Source organism: Odontesthes bonariensis, chromosome 19 (assembly GCF_027942865.1).
Source record: "Odontesthes bonariensis isolate fOdoBon6 chromosome 19, fOdoBon6.hap1, whole genome shotgun sequence".
Taxonomy (NCBI): domain Eukaryota; kingdom Metazoa; phylum Chordata; class Actinopteri; order Atheriniformes; family Atherinopsidae; genus Odontesthes; species Odontesthes bonariensis.
In genome coordinates this window covers 256,671-281,046 of record NC_134524.1, presented here as the reverse complement: position 1 = coordinate 281,046, position 24,376 = coordinate 256,671, and the positions used below count along the sequence as shown (strand labels likewise).

The 24,376-nt window shown below is 46.0% G+C and overlaps 1 protein-coding gene across 1 annotated transcript; it reads left to right on the top strand.

The window, feature by feature from the left end:
- Positions 1 to 368: 368 nt before the first annotated feature.
- hmgb2b (high mobility group box 2b) lies at positions 369 to 13,571 on the top strand. The gene is made up of 5 exons (XM_075450521.1): positions 369 to 524; positions 3,969 to 4,127; positions 4,757 to 4,908; positions 12,296 to 12,470; positions 12,561 to 13,571. Exons 2-5 carry the CDS (start codon positions 3,978 to 3,980, stop codon positions 12,684 to 12,686), a joined length of 603 nt encoding a protein of 200 aa, XP_075306636.1. The 5' UTR covers positions 369 to 524; positions 3,969 to 3,977; the 3' UTR covers positions 12,687 to 13,571.
- The last annotated feature ends 10,805 nt before the right edge of the window (positions 13,572 to 24,376 follow it).

Here is a 24,376-nt window from a genome sequence, read left to right as displayed (position 1 = left end):
ATTCATGAATATGGAAGCTGATTAATGTGGATGTTACTCTGAGCCTGATAAATGAGCGCATCAGTAAAACACGTCCATTACACAAGCTGCAGCCCGCTGCTGCTGCCGCCTGGTGCCCCGCCTCCTTCTCTACGCTGATTGGTCCTTCGGCCTGAGATATTTACCCTCTGACCAATCAGATGCCGACTCATGGGAGTAGCTCCGCCCAAGTTTGTAAACGTAGTTTGCCGCGCTGGTGGGCGGAACCATGGAAACAACGACATTTTGAGTGTCGGCTCTCTGAGCCAATCAGAGGGGGGGTAGCTCAGACAACGGCTGCCCGTGACCCCGCCCCCTGAATAGGAATGACCAACGGGGGGCGTTACTAAAGGGCGTGGCTGAGCTCCAGCTCGACCCAGTTTGAAAGTGAACCAACGGCTCCAGTCGCTGCTCCGTTCAACAACAACAAAAAAAAAAACCTGAAAACCCCGAAAACCCCGAGACCCGCTCCGAGTTTGCTCTACCTGCCCCGGCCCTCCTGACGAGTGAGTACCCCCCATCCGGGCTCCGGCTGCGGAACCGGGCCGCCTTTGTGTGTGTCTTACCTGGAACGGGCTTTGATTTGCCGGGTGTTTTTTTTTTTTTTTTTTTCTTCTTCTTCTTCTTCTTCTTCCCTGACGTGCGGCATCAGGAGATAAAAAGGCTGGAAAATAGGGATAAAATGGCCGCTGTTAACCGTCCGACCGAAGCGGTCTGAGCCATGTTGTGTTTACATTCGTGGGACTGTCCACGGCGTGTTGTTGTAAACACGAAACGCCCCATTGTGGAGTGTGAATGCCAGGAAATAGCCACGTCCCGTCCATACAACGTTGACCTCTCCGGAGCATAGTCGTAGCCCTCCGTTGAAAAAAATACGCAGCTCTTTGTCATCAAACTGTATTTCCTTTGCAGAATAAAAAGCTGTGCCGCTGTTTGTGTTTTAGAATAAATGTTTTTTTAATCAGAAAATATGGTGCGGTGGTTTTAAACGTCAGTGTGTGTGTGTGTCTGCTATAGCGGAGGGGGATGGGGCGGCCGCTCCGCAGAGGGCGGGAAGCAAATGGTGGTCCATTGTTCTGTCGGAGCTAGCTGTTAGCACCGAGAGGCTAACCGCAGAGCTAGCTGTTAGCACCGAGACGGCTAACAGCAGAGCTAGCCGTTAGCACCGAGACGGCTAACAGCATAGCTAGCTGTTAGCACCGAGAGGCTAACTGCTCCGTTGTCTTTGTTCACAAGGAGCCGCAGTCCGAGCGCCGAGAGGCCGCCGGATGGTGACGGCCGGGCCGAGTGGAAAAGGGCCGTCACACGGGTTTAATTACACCGTTTCACAGTTAAAACTCCCATTGTGGATTAAACCAGATATGTAGGTTTAAAGGGTCATTTCACGTAAATATGAAGGCTTCAACCAGCTTATTTTCCCACATTTTCAGTCATTTTATGTGTTTTAATGATGTGAGTTAAAGCATGAAACACAGTCGCTCCCCCCCAGTGATGATTATCAGCCTGTCCAGTTAGAGAAGATGAATAAAAAGTCTGAATCTGGAAACTTCTGCTGCTTTCTGTGATGTTGAGCAGGAAATTCAGAGGCCCTTCAGATGAATAATAATAATTATTATTGATGAATAATAATAGTTATTTATCAGAAAAGGGTATATTTATTTTATAATAATAAATGATAATTACAGGATTTTAGAAGCTTAAAGTGAATACTCTGACATTGTGTAAACCTAAATAATCTAAAAATAAAACGATCAGTAGTTTAGGTTCCTGACTGAAGTGAATCTGAGTTTTGGGTAATTTTTAGATGTGACTGTAGATGGATGGTTCTGATGGCACCGCACACCAGAGCAGGTGAACCCAGCTGGGCGCTCACAGAGGTGTTCGCTCCACCGCTCAGTTCCGCTCGCCAAAGAAACGTGTACTGTTCCGGTGAAATCGCTCCACGCTCGCTCAAATTTTAAAGAAGGAGAAATTCATCCGGGGGCACTGCGTGGCGTGCGTGTGGCGGCTTTTTTGGTGACACGATTTTTGAAGCGTAGGCTAACAGTTTAGTAATTGTTGAAGGCTCAGGTGAGCTCTGGGTGGTCCTGTGCAGGCCTTGGACTCGCCTTGGACTCTCCTTAAATTCTCCTTGGATTCTCCTTAGACTCGCCTTGGACTCTCCCTGGACTCGCCTTGGACTCTCCCTGGACTCGCCTTGGACTCTCCCTGGACTCGCCTTGGACTCTCCCTGGACTCGCCTTGGACTCTCCCTGGACTCGCCTTGGACTCGCCTTGGACTCGCCTTGGACTCGCCTTGGACTCGCCTTGGACTCGCCTTGGACTCTCCTTAAATTCTCCTTGGATTCTCCTTAGACTCGCCTTGGACTCGCCTTGGACTTGCCCTGGACTCGCCTTGGACTCGCCCTGGACGCGCCCTGGACTCTCCCTGGACTCTCCTTAGACTCGCCCTGGACTCGCCTTGGACTCGCCTTGGACTCTCCTTGGACTCTCCTTGGACTCTCCTTGGACTCTCCTTGGACTCTCCTTGGACTCTCCTTAGACTCGCCTTGGACTTGCCCTGGACTCGCCCTGGACTCGCCCTGGACTCGCCTTGGACTCTCCTTAAATTCTCCTTGGATTCTCCTTAGACTTGCCCTGGACTCACCTTAGACTCGCCCTGGACTCTCCTTGGACTCGCCCTGGACTCTCCTTGGACTCGCCCTGGACTCTCCTTGGACTCGCCCTGGACTCGCCCTGGACTCTCCTTACGGTGCGTTCACACCAGACGCGGTCGGGCAACGCGATTACATACAAAGTCAATGCAAAGACGCGATTAGACGCGGATTCGAGCCGGCGGCGCGATGAGGAGCGGTCGGGCGGTGCGGTGGCCGCCGCGCGAGTGAAAATATGCGATTCGCGCGAGTTCAAAAAATCCAATTTTGGCGAAATATTCGCGCCAGACAGCCTATCAGCGTTGAGATTCTGGACGACAGTGACGTGGAGACAGATGGACAGGCGCTGTCTGGGACATGCAGATGGGACTGTAGATGGAAATTAGCTTCTAAGCTACAATCTGGTGCAGGTCATCTATTTACTTTGTTATTAATGTACTTTGCACATGGTCCCTGACTAAATAAAATAAAAAAATTTAATCACCGCCTTCTCCATGAGTTCCGTCTGGATGACGGCCGCCTCCGAGCAGGCCACCAAACTGGGTCCCGGCGAGCCCGAAACACGCTGGGAGCGGCCGCCACGGGAGGATCGGTGCCGTGATCTCTCGGCGGGACGCCGGCTGCAGGCGCTCCGCAACCCCAGGGCCTCGAAAGAGTCCTGTATTGTTATTTTTGGTCATTACCTCCCCGAGTCGGCAGTGGGTAATTTGCGCCTGCTGCCTTCCTTAGATGTGGTTTTTCAGGCTCCCTCTCCGGAATCGAACCCTGATTCCCCGTTACCCGTGGTCACCATGGTAGGCGCAGAAAGTACCATCGAAAGTTGGTAGGGCCGCCACGGAGGGCCAGCGATCGGCTCGAGGTTATCTAGAGTCACCCAAGCGGCCGGGGTACCCCGCATGGGTATTGGGTCTGATAAATGCACGCATCACCGAAGGTCGGCGCTCGTTTGCATGCTTCAGCTCTAGAATGGCCACAGTTATCAGCGACCAAAGGAACCATAACTGATTTAATGAGCCATTCGCAGTTTCACTGTGTGTGTACTTAGACTTGCATGCTTGTGTTCATTTTATTGTGATCTTAACGCAAGTTTTAATTATTATTATTTTTTTTTTTTAAATATCGTTATCGTGAAAATCCTAAAAAATATCAAGGTTTTTTTGTGTTTTTTTTGCCCATATCGCCCACCCCATCAGCCGCACACATCTACATCACAGCCCGCAGTATTTATCTGATGAATGAAAGCCACAGGCGGTCCTCTCTGCCCGCCGTTCATCCATCTTTGTTTGTTCTTTTCAGGCCCCCATCATGATGCGAAAGGACGTGAACAAACCGAAGGGGAAGACGTCGGCGTACGCCTTCTTCGTCCAGACGTGTCGAGAAGAACACCGGAAGAAGAACCCGGAGCAGTCGGTCAACTTTGCCGAGTTCTCCAAGAAGTGCTCAGAGAGATGGAAGGTGAGACGGGTGGAGGGGATACAGACGGGTGGAGGGGATACAGACGGGTGGAGGGGATACAGACGGGTGGAGGGGATACAGACGGGTGGAGGTGAGACAGACAAAGGAGAAACAGGTGGGGGAGAGACGGGTGGAGGTGAAACAGAGGTGGGGAGAAACAGGTGGAGGTGAGACGGAGAGACGGGTGGAGGGGATACAGACGGGGGAGAAACAGGTGGAGGTGAGACAGAGAGACGGGTGGAGGGGATACAGACGAGGGAGAAACAGGTGGGGGAGAGACAGAGAGACGGGTGGAGGTGAGACAGACGAGGGAGAAACAGGTGGGGGAGAGACGGAGAGACGGGTGGAGGGGATACAGAGGTGGGGGAGAGACAGACAGACAGGTGGAGGTGAGACAGACGGGTGGAGGTGAGACAGAGGTGGGGGAGGTGCTGACAGAGGTGGGGGAGAGACGGGTGGAGGTGAGACAGAGAGGGGGAGGTGAGACAGATGGGTGGAGGATAAACAAACGGCAGGAACGTGAACCCGAGCTGAGGTCAGAGGTCACATGAGCTGCTCTGATAGGCCGAGCTGGGTCCCGTGTCAGAGGAAGAAGCTGAGGTCAGTGAATGTGCGCGCTCTGCTTCCAGGGTCTGACCCCCACCGATAAGAAGTGCTTCGAGGACATGGCCAAGGCCGACAAGGTGCGCTACAACCGGGAGATGAGGGACTACGTCCCCCCCAAGGGCTTCGGGAAGAGGGGCCGCAAGAGGAAAGACCCCAACGCCCCCAAGAGACCCCCGTAAGTACACACACAGATACAGATGCCGGGTCAGAACCCCGCAGACACCTTCTTGGATCTTGAAGACACAGTTGGGATTAAATGTCTGTGGATCCATCTGCAGAACCAGCTGTAGGAACACTCCAGGCCTCTGGGTGGCAGTAATGCTGGTTGTTCACCAGGATAAATCCCAGAGACGGCAGGCTGGGGAGGGAACAGATTAACGCCACCATGGTTGGTTTTAATAACTTTATTAATAACATGGCACAGTACAACATCCAGATAAGAGCAAGTAAGACAAATATATATATAATTAGATCAATAAAAGAAAAGAAAACCATGAGTGAATACAGAATAAAATAAACTTTTAAAAACCTCAGATCAATGAGCTCACTGTTGATTAAACAGCCAATCGGAACATCTTTAGAGCTGTGATGTCATCAGGCAGGAAGTGAAGCATACAGACTGATTAGTAACCTCAGAGTTAAACCGATGAGGGTATAAACTGTTCATCCCATTAAATCACATCTCCAAACACAGTCTGGAACAGATATTGATCAGTTTTTGAGCTTCGGGTCCATAAAGGAGGGTTTCCTCACATCTGAGAACATTTTTTTTGGGACATGAAACCAGAAGTTATTTCACTTTTTAAGCTCTCCGATTGGCTCATTAAAGCATTTAAAGGCTTTCTGTCCTCACTCTTTAAAGCTTTCATCCTTTTATTTCTCCACATGTAGATCATTTAACAGCTTTAATTAATAATGTTAATGTTCTGGAGCAGACATTAAACAAACCTGGTTAATAAATTATCTTGGGTTGGTTAATGACGATACAGATTTCTCTTTGAATAAAAGATTTACATTTTGGTGAATTGTTCCAAATATTGGTCTTCTGTAACGAGCTGATATTTATAATCATGACAAGAACATAACGAACTGTTAATAAAGGCTCAGCCCTCATGATGTCACTTTCACCAGAGGCCTGAGACACGGCTTCAATGATTGGAGGAGGAGGATCGCTCCATGAAAACATGGTGATCAGCTGAGAATCCAGAGCTTCTCTTTCTTATTTTTACTTTTTAACATAGTGTTGAGCGTCTCAGCTGCGGTTATACGAATCCCTTTAACGACTGAAAACCTGTGAGATGTGCCGAAAGGGCAAAGAACCCGACTGTTGGGGTCTTTGGTAACTAATGTGCCGAAAGGGACACAGCTAACGTCAAAGCTAACAATAAGCTTCACTTACATGTGAGGACGTAACATTACAGCTAACGTCAAAGCTAACAATAAGCTTCACTTACATGTGAGGATGTAACATTACAGGTAACGTCAAAGCTAACAATAAGCTTCACTTACATGTGAGGATGTAACATTACAGCTAACGTCAAAGCTAACAATAAGCTTCACTTACATGTGAGGATGTAACATTACAGCTAACGTCAAAGCTAACAATAAGCTTCACTTACATGTGAGGACGTAACATTACAGCTAACGTCAAAGCTAACAATAAGCTTCACTTACATGTGAGGACGTAACATTACAGCTAACATCAAAGCTAACAATAAGCTTCACTTACATGTGAGGACGTAACATTACAGCTTACATCAAAGCTAACAATAAGCTTCACTTACATGTGAGGACGTAACATTACAGGTAACGTCAAAGCTAACAATAAGCTTCACTTGCATGTGAGGATGTAACATTACAGCTAACATCAAAGCTAACAATAAGCTTCACTTACATGTGAGGACGTAACATTACAGCTAACGTCAAAGCTAACAATAAGCTTCACTTACATGTGAGGATGTAACATTACAGCTAACAATAAGCTTCACTTACATGTGAGGACGTAACATTACAGCTAACATCAAAGCTAACAATAAGCTTCACTTACATGTGAGGACGTAACATTACAGCTAACGTCAAAGCTAACAATAAGCTTCACTTACATGTGAGGATGTAACATTACAGCTAACGTCAAAGCTAACAATAAGCTTCACTTACATGTGAGGACGTAACATTACAGCTAACGTCAAAGCTAACAATAAGCTTCACTTACATGTGAGGATGTAACATTACAGCTAACGTCAAAGCTAACAATAAGCTTCACTTACATGTGAGGACGTAACATTACAGGTAACGTCAAAGCTAACAATAAGCTTCACTTACATGTGAGGATGTAACATTACAGCTAACAATAAGCTTCACTTACATGTGAGGACGTAACATTACAGCTAACATCAAAGCTAACAATAAGCTTCACTTACATGTGAGGACGTAACATTACAGCTAACGTCAAAGCTAACAATAAGCTTCACTTACATGTGAGGATGTAACATTACAGCTAACGTCAAAGCTAACAATAAGCTTCACTTACATGTGAGGACGTAACATTACAGCTAACGTCAAAGCTAACAATAAGCTTCACTTACATGTGAGGACGTAACATTACAGCTAACGTCAAAGCTAACAATAAGCTTCACTTACATGTGAGGATGTAACATCTGAACAACAGATTAGCAGCAGGGAACTATGTCGTGCAGCCATATCAGAATCAGAATAACTTTATTAATGCCTTGCGGGAAATTCTTTTGTTGCAGTGCTCTTATTGTGATATGCAGGATTGTCCAGCATGGATTTTATCCTGGACAGCATCCTTCTGTCTGACACTGCTGTCAGAGAGTCCAGCTCCTCTCCGACAACGTGGCTGGCTTTGCGGATGAGTTTCCTCAGTCTGTTGGCGTCCTTCACCTTCAGTCTGCTGCCCCAGCATGCAACAGCGTAGAGGATGGCGCTGGCCACCACAGACTCATAGAACATCCGCAGCATTGTCCGACAGATGTTGAAGGACCTCAGCCGCCTCAGAAAATAGAGGCGGCTCTGGCCCTTCCTGTAGAGGGCGTTTGTGTTTTTAGTCCAGTTTATGGTCCAAGTGCACCCCTAGGTATTTATAGTCCTCCACCATGTCCACGTTGACCCCACAGATGGAGACAGGGGTCACTGGGGCCTTACTCCTTCTCAAGTCCACCACCAGTTCCTTGGTCTTTGCCACGTTGAGCTGCAGATGGTTCTGCTCACACCAAGTGACACAGTTGTCCACCACACCCCTGTACTCCGTCTCATCACCATTACTGATGCATCCAACTACTGCAGAGTGGTCAGAAAGCTTCTGAAGGTGGCAGGTGTCTGTGCAGTAGCTGAAGTCTGTGGTGTACAGGGTGAAGAGGAAGGGAGAGAGGACGGTCCCCTGCGGGGCCCCGCTGCTGCAGATCACCTTGTTTGACCCGCAGTGCTGCAGGTACGTACTGTGGTCTGCCAGTCAGGTAATCCACAGTCCAGGACACTATGGGGGCATCCACCTGCATCGCCGTCAGTTTCTCACCCAGCAGAGCCGGCCTGATGGTGTTGAATGCACCGGAGAAATCAACGAACGTGACTCTCACAGTGCTCGCTGGCTTCTCCAGGTGAGCGTAGACGCGGTTGAGCAGGTAGATGATGGCGTCCTCCACTCCTAGTCGGGGCTGGTATGCGAACTGGAGGGGGTCCAGAAGTGGTCTGACCATAGGCCGGAGCTGTTCCAGGATGAGTCTCTCCAGGGTCTTTATGATGTGTGACGTCAGTGCCACGGGTCTGTGGTCCTTATGGGGCGCGGCACCTTCGGCACAGGAACGATGCACGACGTTTTCCACATCACGGGGACCCTGTGAAGACTCAGGCTCAGGCTGAAGATGCTGTGGAGGACTCCACATAGCTGGGGGGCACAGACTTTGCCTGAGTGGAGTCTGCTCAGCTGTCTCCTGACATGATCTGGGGTGAAAGTCAGTGGAGAGGTGACAGGAGGGGGAGGGGTGGAGGTGTTATGCCGGAGAGTGCAGTCAGCCTGGGAGCCGGGGGAGGAGGTGTGAGGGGGGCCATCACAGGAAGATGAGAGGCTGTGGGACGGGGGAGGGAGAGAGTGGGGGGTGGGTGCTGGCTGCAGGTGAGCAAGGTTCACAGAGTCAAATCTGTTGAAAAACAGATTCATCTCGTTGGCCATGTCCACACTGCCTGCCACTCCTCTGTTGCTGGATGGCCTGAAGCCAGTGATGGTCCTGATTCCACTCCAGACCTCTCTCATGTTGTTCTTCCTCCTGTACTTATCCTTGGCCTCTCTTATCTTCACTCTCAGCTCCCTCTGGATCGTTCGCACCTCCTCTCTGTTGCCAGCTCTGAAAGCTCTCTTCTTCTTGTTGAGAATGTTCTTTATGTCCTTTGTCACCCACGGCTTGTTATTTGGATAACAAAGGACAGTCTTCGGTGGGACGATGGTGTCAACGCAGAAGTTTATGTAATCAGAGACACACTCTGTGAGCCCATCAATGTCCTCCCCATGCGCTCTGCCAGTTTGTGGCTTCAAAGCAGCCCTGCAGGATCTCATTGGCCTCCTCAGACCATCTCCTGACAGTCTTGGTGGTTGCAGGCTGGCTCTTAGGTGCTGTTTACACATACCCGGGTATTTTGAAAAACGAAGACCTTTCCCTTCGTTTGTGCCTTTCGTTTACACACAAACGGAGTTTTTTCCTCCGAAAACGAAGCTAAAAAAAAACTCCGGCAAAAGTGGAGATTTTTTTAAATCTCCGTTTAGCGTTTGTGTGTAAACTGGTTGAAAGACGAAAACGGAGTTTTCAGAATGGAATGCGGAGTTGTGGTCATAGTACAGAGCCCCGTCCCTATCCGCCATAGTGGCAGGATAACGCCATTCATTGTTTATCTGGCAAGCATGGAGGTACTAGCAGCATTTATTTTGTTGAGAGCTATACTCGCTTGTGTGATTTTGAAAATTACACTCCTACAAAGTATTGAACAACAAAGGCGCATTACGGCGCGGAGGGCAACAATTGCGGAGCTTCTGTTGGCAGACAGAGCCCGGCCATACCACCGCCAGCGACGGCGATTCTGGATTACACCCGGACGGACTGCTTTATGGTGGGAACATTCTGAAAATGGCTTTGTTGTCCCGGAGGAATGGAGGGAAAATTTCAGGATGTCACGATTTTCACTTTCCCTAGCAGAACTGCTACGCCCGCACATCCAGGGTGAGAGTACTCACATGCGCGCTTCTGTTGATGTTGTGAAGAAAGTTGCCTGTCAGCGCTTCTCTATTAGGCTTCTGATTGGCTTGTGTGGAATTCTCATTGTTCTAACATTAGCATACAGCAGGTCGATGGTTCTCTCCTCTCTGGTGGGACACACTGTGTGAATGTGGGGAGTGTTGTCTCCATGGTGATGTGGTTGAAATCACCCGAGATAGCAATGAATGCACTCGGGTGTTGAGTCTGTGGCCGGGCTATGGCTGAGTGGATGGGGTCACTTGCCGCCGTCGGGTTTGCAGAGGGGGGAACATAAACAGCCACCATGATGACCTGTGTGAACTCCCCGGGCAGATAATATGGTCGTAGTCCAACAGCACAAAGTTCAATATTCGTGTCACAGAGACGCTCCTTGATGGCGATGTGAGCGGGGTTGCACCATCGGTTGTTCACGAGAACGGCGAGCCCCCCACCTTTGCTCTTTCCGCTCCTGGTGCGATCTCTGTCAGCCCGAACGGTGTGAAAGCCCTCGATGGAGACGTTGTCATCAGGAATATCCTGGTGCAGCCGTGTCTCCGTGAAACACATTAAACTGCATTCCAGGTACTCCCTCTGACTCGGGCCAGCGCTGTCAGCTCCTCCATCTTATTCTCCAGGGACCGCACATTTCCCATAATAAGCGAGGGGAGACACGGCTTAAATCGCCTTTCTGTGATTCTGCGTAGTCTCAACCCGTCCCTTTTCCTGCGTTTCTTCGTTCCTGCTCTGCACCCCCGATGTGTTCTCCTCCGAAGCTCCGCTGGGATATCAGCTGGTGTTTCCGTCAGGTCGGCCGGCCTCAGGTCGATCAGCTGTTCTCCGGAGTAAACAATGCGGACTCGATTCGCTGCGATACCGGAGTGAAGAAGTATCAGCGAACAGAACAGCAAAAACTTGCACTATCCTCATGTTCAGAGTTTGAGGTTTAAGTTAAATAAATAGTGTAAAATAAAAGTTTAGAAAGACACGAAAAGTAACAAAAGTGGTAAAATACGCGAAAGTAAACGGGAGCGACTGCAACAGGCTGCACACGAGTTGACGCATGCGCATTGTCTTTGTGTGACGGGTACCTGTGGCAGCCACACCATAACACCCCCACCACCGTGCTTAACAGAGGAGCTGCTATGCTTTGGATCTCGGGCTCTTCCTGTTGGTCTCTCCACACTTTCTTCCTGCCAGGTTCATCTGGGTTCATCTGTCCAGATCCAGAACTCTGCAGGTCCTGTGTGTGTGTGTGTGTGTGTGTGTGTGTGTGTGTGGGGCTAACTAGCTGTTGGCATGTAGCATTGTAGCCTGTGTGACCGCTCCTCTGTGTTTCTGTGGTTAACTAACGGTTAGCATGTAGCATTGTAGCCTGTCTGTTAGTGCTCCTGAAGTCTTCTGTGGACAGTCGTCTCTCACAGAGACCCACCTGCCTCCTGAAGATGGTTCTGGTGTGTCGGATCAGCTGTGTGACCGATCCTCTGTGTGTGTGTGGCTAAGTAGCGGTTAGCATGTAGCATTGTAGCCTCTGGTCTGTCGGATCAGCTGTGTGACCGATCCTCTGTGTGTGTGTGTGGCCAACTAGCTGTTAGCATGTAGCATTGTAGCCTATGTGTTTGTGTGGCTAAGTAACGGTTAGCATGCAGCATTGTAGCCTCTGTGTTTGTGTGGCCAACTAGCGGTTAGCATGTAGCATTGTAGCCTATGTGTTTGTGTGGCTAACTAGCTGTTAGCATGTAGCATTGTAGCCTGTGTGACCGCTCCTCTGTGTTTGTGTGGCTAAGTACCGGTTAGCATCTAGCTTTGTATCATCTGTGTTTCTGTGGTTAACTAGCAGTTAGCATGTAGCATTGTAGCCTGTGTGACCGCTCCTCTGTGTGTGTGTGGCTAAGTAGCGGTTAGCATCTAGCATTGTATCATCTGTGTTTCTGTGGTTAACTAGCAGTTAGCATGTAGCATTGTAGCCTGTGTGACCGCTCCTCTGTGTGTGTGTGGCTAAGTAGCGGTTAGCATCTAGCATTGTATCATCTGTGTTTCTGTGGTTAACTAGCAGTTAGCATGTAGCATTGTAGCCTGTGTGACCGCTCCTCTGTGTGTGTGTGGCTAAGTAGCGGTTAGCATCTAGCATTGTATCATCTGTGTTTCTGTGGTTAACTAGCAGTTAGCATGTAGCATTGTAGCCTGTGTGACCGCTCCTCTGTGTGTGTGTGGCTAAGTAGCGGTTAGCATCTAGCATTGTATCATCTGTGTTTCTGTGGCTAACTAGCTGTTAGCATGTAGCATTGTAGCCTGTGTGACCGCTCCTCTGTGTGTGTGCAGGTCAGCGTTCTTCGTGTTCTGCAGTGAGTACCGACCCAGCGTGAAGCAGCAGTTCCCGGGTTTGTCCATAGGAGACTGCGCCAAGAAGCTGGGCGAGATGTGGAGCAAGCTGTCCCAGTCCGAGAAGCTGCCGTACGAGGAGAAGGCCCAGAAGCTGCGGGAGAAATACGACCGGGTCAGAACCACACACACGGGCGCTGAGCTCTGATTGGACGGCTGGCTCAGGTGAGACGGGTTTCTAAGCCGCTTCCTCTCTGTGTTTCAGGACATGGTGGCGTACCGCGGCGGCGGCACGTACGCCAGGAACCCGAGCTCCTCCGCTCAGGGAGGCGAGGAGGAGGAGGACGAGGAGGGCGAGGACGACGACGAGGAGGACGACGACGACGAGTAGGGGGGCGGAGCCTGAGAGGGACTGAGAGTGTGCTAGAGGCAGGTCGCGTGTGTGTGGTTCAGAGGGCTGGCAGGTGAGGGGGGCGGGGCCTCACAGCAGGCGAGCTGAGGTCAGAAACGGGCGCGGCGGCGGCGACTCGGCCCGTTAGTGACAGAGGAAGAGGAGGGTTGCTCTGACTTCTGTCTCACCGCCATGATGATGTCACCGTGATGACATCACAGCGCACTCCAGGCTGAGGAACAGCCGGGGTCAGGTGAGGAGGTCAGGAGCGAAACAGCACGGCGGCGAACAGCACGGCGGCGAACAGCACGGCGGCGGCGGCCTGGGGTCCACTCCGGGATCGGAGACACGGCGGGCACCACTCCTGAATGTCTGCTGTGTGATGTCATCACGTGTCAGCGTACGGAGGCGGGGCTTCAGTCTGGGCTGGAAGCTGCTCAGAGAAGCTCCTTGCGCTCTGATTGGTCCGTTTCTTTTTAACCACATTAAGGTTAAAACGCCACGTTTCTGACGGGCAGAGAGGCGGTCGCTCTGAAACACACACACCTCACCTCAGAGTGTGCATGTGTGTGTGTGCACGTGTGTGTGTGTGTGTGTGTGTGTGTGTGCGCGTGTTGGAGGTCACATGATGTTAAACTGTCCCACACCTGAGGACAGTAGAGTAACTCCCCCCTCCCTCCTCACTGTTACCATGGTTACCCCTGCACCCTCCCCACCATCCGCCCCGTGTGTTGCCATGGAGACCCCTCCCTGCTCTTCGTCATCATCATCATCATGTTTTTTATTTTCTTACTGAGTTTTCAGAGTGTTTCTGTTCCCGTTCGCTGTCAGAGTAGAAACTTCAACTTTTATAATAAAACAACCAACTGAGGAAAAAACCGACAACACCGCCTCCTGCTTCTTCTTCTTCTTCTTCTTCTTCTTCTTCTTCTTCCTATGCACCACACGTCCTCTGCAGGCGGTCACCTGAGCCATCTTCACGTTTCCTTTGTTCAGAGTTAATTTTGAATCTGTGTGTGTGTCCACCAGGTGGTGCTGCACCTTACTTCCTGAATGAAAGCCAAAAACTCACTGAAATGTATTTAATGGAAGTTATTTTAGTTTATCTGATAAAAACAGTGGAGCTGTGCCTTTAAAGGGCCGACCCCCCAAATATTATTCATGTTCTGACTATTTCAGGCTGAAGCAGCGAAAGCGTCAGGCATCCTCGGGTAAAGAGATCCTCGGGTAAAGAGATCCTCGGGTAAAAAGATCCTCGGGTAAAAAGATCCTCGGTTAAAAAGATCCTCGGGTAAAGAGATCCTCGGGTAAAGAGATCCTCGGGTAAAAAGATCCTCGGGTAAAAAGATCCTCGGTTAAAAAGATCCTCGGGTAAAGAGATCCTCGGGTAAAAAGATCCTCGGGTAAAGACATCCTTAGGTTCAACTTCCAAGGGTTAAGACATCCTCAGGTACAACTTCCAAGGGTTAAGACATCCTCAGGTACAACTTCCAAGGGTTAAGACATCCTCAGGTACAACTTCCGAGGGTTAAGACATCCTCAGGTAAAGACATCCTCAGTTACAACTTCCAAGGGTTAAGACATCCTCGGGTAAAGACATCCTCAAGTACAACTTCCAAGGGTTAAGACATCCTCAGGTACAACTTCCAAGGGTTAAGACATCCTCAGGTACAACTTCCGAGGGTTAAGACATCCTCAGGTAAAGACATCCTCAGTTACAACTTCCAAGGGTTAAGACATCCTCGGGTAAAGACATCCTCAGGTACAACTTCCGAGGGTTAAGACATCCTCAGGTAAAGACATCCTCAGTTACAACTTCCAAGGGTTAAGACATCCTCAGGTACAACTTCCAAGGGTTAAGACATCCTCAGGTACAACTTCCAAGGGTTAAGACATCCTCAGTTACAACTTCCAAGGGTTAAGACATCCTCAAGTACAACTTCCAAGGGTTAAGACATCCTCAGGTACAACTTCCAAGGGTTAAGACATCCTCAGGTACAACTTCCAAGGGTTAAGACATCCTCAGTTACAACTTCCGAGGGTTAAGACATCCTCGGGTAAAGACATCCTCAGGTACAACTTCCGAGGGTTAAGACATCCGAGGGTACAACATCCGAGGGTTAAGACATCCGAGGGTAAAGACATCCTCAGTTACAACTTCCGAGGGTTAAGACATCCTCGGGTAAAGACATCCTCGGGTTAAGACATCCTAGGGTTAAGACATCCTCGGGTAAAGACATCCTCAGGTACAACTTCCAAGGGTTAAGACATCCTCAGGTAAAGACATCCTCAGGTACAACTTCCAAGGGTTAAGACATCCTCAGGTACAACTTCCAAGGGTTAAGACATCCTCGGGTTAAGACATCCTCAGGTACAACTTCCGAGGGTTAAGACATCCTCGGGTTAAGACATCCTCAGGTACAACTTCCGAGGGTTAAGACATCCTCGGGTTAAGACATCCTCAGGTACAACTTCCTCGGGTTAAGACATCCTCAGGTACAACTTCCGAGGGTTAAGACATCCTCAGGTACAACTTCCGAGGGTTAAGACATCCTCAGGTACGACTTCCGAGGGTTAAGACATCCTCAGGTAAAGACATCCTCGGGTTAAGACATCCTCAGGTACAACTTCAGAGGGTTAAGACATCCTCGGGTAAAGACATCCTCAGTTACAACTTCCGAGGGTTAAGACATCCTCAGGTAAAGACATCCTAGGGTTAAGACATCCTCAGTTACAACTTCCGAGGGTTAAGACATCCTTAGGGAAAGACATCCTCAGGTACAACTTCCGAGGGTTAAGACGTCCTCGGGTAAAGACATCCTAGGGTAAAGACATTCTCGGGTTAAGACATCCTCGGGTAAAGACATCCTCAGGTACAACTTCCGAGGGTTAAGACATCCTCGGGTAAAGACATCCTAGGGTAAAGACATCCTCGGGTAAAGACATCCTAGGGTAAAGACATCCTCGGGTAAAGACATCCTCGGGTAAAGACATCCTAGGGTAAAGACATCCTCGGGTAAAGACATCCTAGGGTAAAGACATCCTAGGGTAAAGATATCCGAGGGTAAAGACATCCTCGGGTAAAGACATCCTAGGGTAAAGATATCCTCGGGTAAAGACATCCTCGGGTAAAGACATCCTAGGGTAAAGACATCCTCGGGTAAAGACATCCTAGGGTAAAGACATCCTTGGGTAAAGACATCCTCAGGTACAACATCCCCTCGCGGCAACATTTCAGTGAGTCCTACATTCCGAAGATGTACAATAAAGTGTTTCTGGGGCTCAAGAGTGCAGGGCGAGTAGACATAACCTCCGATGGATGGACGTCATGCACGATGGAGTCCACATCACTGTAACGTGTCATTTCATTGACAACGAATGGCAAATGAAAACCCATGATTTACAGACTCGTAACATGTAAGACACACATTCAGGAGTTAATATCGGGCATGTTCTGTGAATAGTGGGGTGCATTGGACAAGTTACCGGCAACGCTTCCAACATTATTGTGGTCTTAAAACCAGGAAGTCTTACAGTTTGTGGTCTTAAAACCAGGAAGTCTTACAGTCTGTGGTATTTAATCCAGGAAGTCTTACAGTTTGTGTTCTTAAAACCAGGAAGTCTTACAGTCTGTGGTATTTAATCCAGGAAGTCTTACAGTTTGTGTTCTTAAAACCAGGAAGTCTTACAGTCTGTGGTCTTAAAACCAGGAAGTCTTACAGTCTGTGTTCTTAAAACCAGGAAGTCTTACAGTTTGTGGTCTTAAAACCAGGAAGTCTTACAGTTTGTTGTCTTAAAACCAGGAAGTCTTACAGTTTGTGGTCTTAAAACCAGGAAGTCTTACAGTCTGTGGTATTAAAACCAGGAAGTCTTACAGTTTGTGTTCTTAAAACCAGGAAGTCTTACAGTCTGTGTTCTTAAAACCAGGAAGTCTTACAGTCTGTGGTCTTAAAACCAGGAAGTCTTACAGTTTGTGTTCTTAAAACCAGGAAGTCTTACAGTTTGTGTTCTTAAAACCAGGAAGTCTTACAGTCTGTGGTCTTAAAACCAGGAAGTCTTACAGTTTGTGTTCTTAAAACCAGGAAGTCTTACAGTCTGTGGTCTTAAAACCAGGAAGTCTTACAGTTTGTGGTCTTAAAACCAGGAAGTCTTACAGTTTGTGTTCTTAAAACCAGGAAGTCTTACAGTTTGTGTTCTTAAAACCAGGAAGTCTTACAGTCTGTGTTCTTAAAACCAGGAAGTCTTACAGTTTGTGGTCTTAAAACCAGGAAGTCTTACAGTTTGTGGTCTTAAAACCAGGAAGTCTTACAGTCTGTGGTCTTAAAACCAGGAAGTCTTAGAGTCTGTGGTCTTAAAACCAGGAAGTCTTAGAGTCTGTGGTCTTAAAACCAGGAAGTCTTAGAGTCTGTGGTCTTAAAACCAGGAAGTCTTACAGTTTGTAATCTTAAAACCAGGAAGTCTTACAGTTTGTGGTCTTAAAACCAGGAAGTCTTACAGTCTGTGGTATTTAGTCCAGGAAGTCTTACAGTTTGTTGTCTTAAAACCAGGAAGTCTTACAGTTTGTGGTCTTAAAACCAGGAAGTCTTACAGTCTGTGGTATTTAGTCCAGGAAGTCTTACAGTTTGTTGTCTTAAAACCAGGAAGTCTTACAGTTTGTTGTCTTAAAACCAGGAAGTCTTACAGTCTGTGGTATTTAGTCCAGGAAGTCTTACAGTTTGTGTTCTTAAAACCAGGAAGTCTTACAGTTTGTGTTCTTAAAACCAGGAAGTCTTACAGTTTGTGGTCTTAAAACCAGGAAGTCTTACAGTTTGTGTTCTTAAAACCAGGAAGTCTTACAGTCTGTGTTCTTAAAACCAGGAAGTCTTACAGTTTGTGTTCTTAAAACCAGGAAGTCTTACAGTTTGTGTTCTTAAAACCAGGAAGTCTTACATTTTGTTGTCTTAAAACCAGGAAGTCTTACAGTCTGTGTTCTTAAAACCAGGAAGTCTTACAGTTTGTTGTCTTAAAACCAGGAAGTCTTACAGTCTGTGTTCTTAAAACCAAGAAGTCTTACAGTTTGTGGTCTTAAAACCGAGAAGTCTTACAGTTTGTGGTCTTAAAACCAGGAAGTCTTACAGTTTGTGTTCTTAAAACCAAGAAGTCTTACAGTTTGTGTTCTTAAAACCAGGAAGTCTTACAGTCTGTGTTCTTAAAACCAAGAAGTCTTACAGTTTGTGTTCTTAAAACCAGGAAGTCTTACAGTTTGTGGTCTTAAAACCAGGAAGTCTTACAGTTTGTGGTCTTAAAACCAGGAAGTCTTACAGTCTTTGGTCTTAAAACCGGGAAGTCTTACAGTTTGTGGTCTTAAAACCAGGAAGTCTTACAGTTTGTGTTCTTAAAATCAGGAAGTCTTACAGTTTGTGTTCTTAAAACCAGGAAGTCTTACAGTCTGTGGTCTTAAAACCAGGAAGTCTTACAGTTTGTGGTCTTAAAACCAGGAAGTCTTACAGTTTGTTGTCTTAAAACAAGGAAGTCTTACAGTTTGTGTTCTTAAAACCGGGAAGTCTTACAGTTTGTGTTCTTAAAACCAGGAAGTCTTACAGTTTGTGTTCTTAAAACCAGGAAGTCTTACAGTCTGTGGTCTTAAAACCGGGAAGTCTTACAGTCTTCGGTCTTAAAACCGGGAAGTCTTACAGTTTGTGTTCTTAAAACCAGAAAGTCTTACAGTTTGTGTTCTTAAAACCAGGAAGTCTTACAGTTTGTGGTCTTAAAACCAGGAAGTCTTACAGTCTTCGGTCTTAAAACCGGGAAGTCTTACAGTTTGTGTTCTTAAAACCAGGAAGTCTTACAGTTTGTGTTCTTAAAACCAGGAAGTCTTACAGTCTGTGGTCTTAAAACCAGGAAGTCTTACAGTTTGTGTTCTTAAAACCAGGAAGTCTTACAGTTTGTGGTCTTAAAACCAGGAAGTCTTACAGTCTGTTGTCTTAAAACCAGGAAGTCTTACAGTTTGTGGTCTTAAAACCAGGAAGTCTTACAGTTTGTGTTCTTAAAACCAGGAAGTCTTACAGTTTGTGTTCTTAAAACCAGGAAGTCTTACAGTTTGTGTTCTTAAAACCAGGAAGTCTTACAGTTTGTGGTCTTAAAACCAGGAAGTCTTACAGTCTGTGTTCTTAAAACCAGGAAGCCTTACAATTTGTGTTCTTAAAACCAGGAAGTCTTACAGTTTGTGTTCTTAAAACCGGGAAGTCTTACAGTCTGTGTTCTTAAAACCAGGAAGTCTTACAGTTTGTGGTCTTAAAACCAGGAAGTCTTACAGTTTGTGGTCTTAAAACCAGGAAGCCTTACAATTTGTGTTCTTAAAACCAGGAAGTCTTACAGTTTGTGGTCTTAAAACCAGGAAGCCTTACAATTTGTGTTCTTAAAACCAGGAAGTCTTACAGTCTGTGGTCTTAAAACCAGGAAGTCTTACAGTTTGTGTTCTTAAAACCAGGAAGTCTTACAGTTTGTGGTCTTAAAACCAGGAAGTCTTAGAGTCTGTGGTCTTAAAACCAGGAAGTCTTACAGTTTGTGTTCTTAAAACCAGGAAGTCTTACAGTTTGTGTTCTTAAAACCAGGAAGTCTTACAGTTTGTGTTCTTAAAACCAGGAAGTCTTACAGTCTGTGGTCTTAAAACCAGGAAGTCTTACAGTTTGTTTTCTTAAAACCGGGAAGTCTTACAGTTTGTGTTCTTAAAACCAGGAAGTCTTACAGTTTGTGTTCTTAAAACCAGGAAGTCTTACAGTTTGTGGTCTTAAAACCAGGAAGTCTCACAGTTTGTGGTCTTAAAACCAGGAAGTCTTACAGTCTGTTGTCTTAAAACCAGGAAGTCTTACAGTCTGTGGTCTTAAAACCAGGAAGTCTTACAGTCTGTGTTCTTAAAACCAGGAAGTCTTACAGTTTGTTGTCTTAAAACCAGGAAGTCTTACAGTCTGTGTTCTTAAAACCAGGAAGTCTTACAGTTTGTTGTCTTAAAACCAGGAAGTCTTACAGTCTGTGTTCTTAAACCCAGGAAGTCTTACAGTCTGTGGTCTTAAAACCGGGAAGTCTTACAGTTTGTGTTCTTAAAACCAGGAAGTCTTACAGTTTGTGGTCTTAAAACCAGGAAGTCTTACAGTTTGTGGTCTTAAAACCAGGAAGCCTTACAGTCTGTGTTCTTAAAACCAGGAAGTCTTACAGTTTGTGGTCTTAAAACCAGGAAGCCTTACAATTTGTGTTCTTAAAACCAGGAAGTCTTACAGTCTGTGTTCTTAAAACCAGGAAGTCTTACAGTCTGTGGTCTTAAAACCAGGAAGTCTTACAGTTTGTGTTCTTAAAACCAGGAAGTCTTACAGTCTGTGTTCTTAAAACCAGGAAGTCTTACAGTTTTTATTCTTAAAACCAGGAAGTCTTACAGTTTGTGTTCTTAAAACCAGGAAGTCTTACAGTCTGTGTTCTTAAAACCAGGAAGTCTTACAGTTTGTGTTCTTAAAATCAGGAAGTCTTACAGTTTGTGTTCTTAAAACCGGGAAGTCTTACAGTTTGTGGTCTTAAAACCGGGAAGTCTTACAGTCTTTGGTCTTAAAACCAGGAAGTCTTACAGTCTGTGGTCTTAAAACCAGGAAGTCTTACAGTTTGTGTTCTTAAAACCAGGAAGTCTTACAGTTTGTGGTCTTATAACCAGGAAGTCTTACAGTTTGTGGTCTTAAAACCGGGAAGTCTTACAGTTTGTGGTCTTAAAACCAGGAAGTCTTACAGTTTGTGTTCTTAAAACCAGGAAGTCTTACAGTCTGTGGTCTTAAAACAAGGAAGTCTTACAGTCTGTGTTCTTAAAACCAGGAAGTCTTACAGTCTGTGTTCTTAAAACCAGGAAGTCTTACAGTTTGTGTTCTTAAAACCAGGAAGTCTTACAGTCTGTGGTCTTAAAACCAGGAAGTCTTACAGTTTGTGTTCTTAAAACCAGGAAGTCTTACAGTCTGTGGTCTTAAAACCAGGAAGTCTTACAGTCTGTGGTCTTAAAACCAGGAAGTCTTACAGTCTGTGTTCTTAAAACCAGGAAGTCTTACAGTTTGAGGTCTTAAAACCGGGAAGTCTTACAGTCTGTGGTCTTAAAACCAGGAAGTCTTACAGTTTGTGTTCTTAAAACCAGGAAGTCTTACAGTTTGTGGTCTTAAAACCAGGAAGTCTTACAGTCTGTGGTCTTAAAACCAGGAAGTCTTACAGTTTGTGGTCTTAAAACCAGGAAGTCTTACAGTTTGTGTTCTTAAAACCAGGAAGTCTTACAGTTTGTGTTCTTAAAACCAGGAAGTCTTACAGTTTTTATTCTTAAAACCAGGAAGTCTTACAGTTTGTTGTCTAAAAACCGGGAAGTCTTACAGTTTGTGTTCTTAAAACCAGGAAGTCTTACAGTTTTTATTCTTAAAACCAGGAAGTCTTACAGTTTGTGTTCTTAAAACCAGGAAGTCTTACAGTTTTTATTCTTAAAACCAGGAAGTCTTACAGTTTGTTGTCTAAAAACCGGGAAGTCTTACAGTTTGTGTTCTTAAAACCAGGAAGTCTTACAGTTTTTATTCTTAAAACCAGGAAGTCTTACAGTTTGTTTTCTAAAAACCGGGAAGTCTTACAGTTTGTGGTCTTAAAACCAGGAAGTCTTACAGTCTGTGTTCTTAAAACCAGGAAGTCTTACAGTTTGTGGTCTTAAAACCAGGAAGTCTTACAGTCTGTGTTCTTAAAACCAGGAAGTCTTACAGTCTGTGTTCTTAAAACCAGGAAGTCTTACAGTTTGTGGTCTTAAAACCAGGAAGTCTTACAGTTTGTGGTCTTAAAACCAGGAAGTCTTACAGTTTGTGGTCTTAAAACCAGGAAGTCTTAGAGTCTGTGTTCTTAAAACCAGGAAGTCTTACAGTTTGTGTTCTTAAAACCAGGAAGTCTTACAGTTTGTGGTCTTAAAACCAGGAAGTCTTACAGTTTGTGTTCTTAAAACCAGGAAGTCTTACAGTCTGTGGTCTTAAAACCAGGAAGTCTTACAGTTTGTGTTCTTAAAACCAGGAAGTCTTACAGTCTGTGGTCTTAAAACCAAGAAGTCTTACAGTTTGTGTTCTTAAAACCAGGAAGTCTTACAGTTTGTGTTCTTAAAACCAGGAAGTCTTACAGTTTTTATTCTTAAAACCAGGAAGTCTTACAGTTTGTGGTCTTAAAACCAGGAAGTCTTACAGTCTGTGGTCTTAAAACCAGGAAGTCTTACAGTTTGTGTTCTTAAAACCAGGAAGTCTTACAGTCTGTGTTCTTAAAACCAGGAAGTCTTACAGTTTGTGTTCTTAAAACCAGGAAGTCTTACAGTCTGTGTTCTTAAAACCAGGAAGTCTTACAGTTTGTGTTCTTAAAACCAGGAAGTCTTACAGTCTGTGGTCTTAAAACCAGGAAGTCTTACAGTTTGTGTTCTTAAAACCAGGAAGTCTTACAGTTTGTGTTCTTAAAACCAGGAAGTCTTACAGTTTGTGTTCTTAAAACCAGGAAGTCTTACAGTTTGTGGTCTTAAAACCAGGAAGTCTTACAGTTTGTGGTATTTAAACCAGGAAGTCTTACAGTCTGTGGTCTTAAAACCAGGAAGTCTTACAGTCTGTGTTCTTAAAACCAGGAAGTCTTACAGTCTGTGTTCTTAAAACCAGGAAGTCTTACAGTTTTTATTCTTAAAACCAGGAAGTCTTACAGTTTGTGTTCTTAAAACCAGGAAGTCTTACAGTTTGTGGTCTTAAAACCAGGAAGTCTTACAGTCTGTGTTCTTAAAACCAGGAAGTCTTACAGTCTGTGTTCTTAAAACCAGGAAGTCTTACATTCATTGGTCTTAAAACCAGGAAGTCTTACATTCATTGGTCTTAAAACCAGGAAGTCTTACAGTCTGTGGTCTAAAAACCAGAAAGTACAGAGACTCTCCATGAACCACACAGACAGTTGTTTTGTCTTTTAATATTATTTCTTTAACTATTCCATAAAGACAAGGACATTTTCAGGCGGGAAAATTCAACCATTCACAAAGAAGTTACAGCATATGACACACAGCGGGACCATCTGATTGGTTGGTCACACTTTGAAGGAAGACAATTGGTGGAGAGCAGAACAGGTGGAAGGGGGGCGTGTGTAAAAGTGGGTTGTTGTCATGCTCAGCCCCATGGTGACAACAGTAAACAAAAACATGTAAACAAATCAACAAAAAGAAAACATGCAACTACTAACTGCCTAACTCGTTAACTAACCCATTTTCCCACAAACTTGTTATCTAAACTCATCAAGAGATTTAACTAATTAATCATCTACACAACTAATGAGCCAATCAGCTGCAGCCACAAAGGAAAGTGTGCGTGGCGGTTTCACGTGAACAGACTCAGCATCGAGCAGCGAGGTTCGTGCACGTGTCAGAGAGCACGTGCACGGCGAGCAGGACATGACAAACATGACAAACATGACACCTGAAGTTCTGATGTTGGTTTGACCCCCCCCAAAAAAACCAACATTTCTAACAACGTTGACCTCAAAACATGTTTTTTAATTTTACGTGTCAGATTATTTTGGTAAAACTCTTTTAGGGCCAAAACTGAATCATTTCAGCTTCTGAACTGGAACCAGGAAACTTAGGACATCAGTAGAGACGTCCACCCCCAGTTTCACCGTGATGAGACAAACCAGTCACTGAACTGGGTTCTGAACTGGGTTCTGAACTGGGTTCTGAACAGGGTTCTGAACTGGGTTCTGAACTGGGTTCTGAACAGGGTTCTAAACTGGGTTCTGAACAGGGTTTTACACTGGGTTCTAAACTGGGCTCTAAACTGGGTTCTAAACTGGGTTCTGAAGAGGGTTCTAAACTGGGTTCTGAACTGGGTTTCTGAACTAGGTTCTGAAGAGGGTTCTGAACTGGTTTCTGAACTGAGTTCTGAACTGGTTTCTGAACAGGGTTCTGAACTGGGTTCTAAACTGGGTTCTGAAGAGGGTTCTGAACTGGGTTCTAAACTGGGTTCTGAAGAGGGTTCTGAACTGGGTTTCTGAACTGAGTTTTGAACTGGTTTCTGAACTGGGTTCTAAACTGGGTTCTGAAGAGGGTTCTGAACTGGGTTTCTGAACTGAGTTTTGAACTGGTTTCTGAACTGGGTTCTAAACTGGTTTCTGAACTGGGTTCTAAACTGGGTTCTGTTCTGTTCAGAGTTTCAGGTGAAATGTTCTGACAGCAGATGGGTCCGTTCCCTGATTCTGGTCCTGATGAGAAACTCAGACTGGAACAACATTTAAAGAGCTCCATTCATCAGATCGATCAATAACTGACAGGAAATCCATCGTTCAGGGTTCCACATCCAGATGTTGATCAATCAATCGTTCAGGGTTCCACATCCAGATGTTGATCAATCCATCGTTCAGGGTTCCACATCCAGATGTTGATCAATCAATCGTTCAGGGTTCCACATCCAGATGTTGATCCTCTGTTTTCATCACCAAATTGAACCACAATGCAGCTGATTCCCTGTCAGAGCTAAATAATGAAAGAAGTTTCTGACAGAAACAGCAAGGACAAACAAATCCTCTGAGCTGCAACGGCTGTGTTCACCTGTCAGGAGTTTACTCCATCAGGTCAGCTGACTCCATCAGGTCAGCTGACTCCATCAGGTCAGCTGACTCCATCAGGTCAGCTGACCATGACGTAAGGAAAG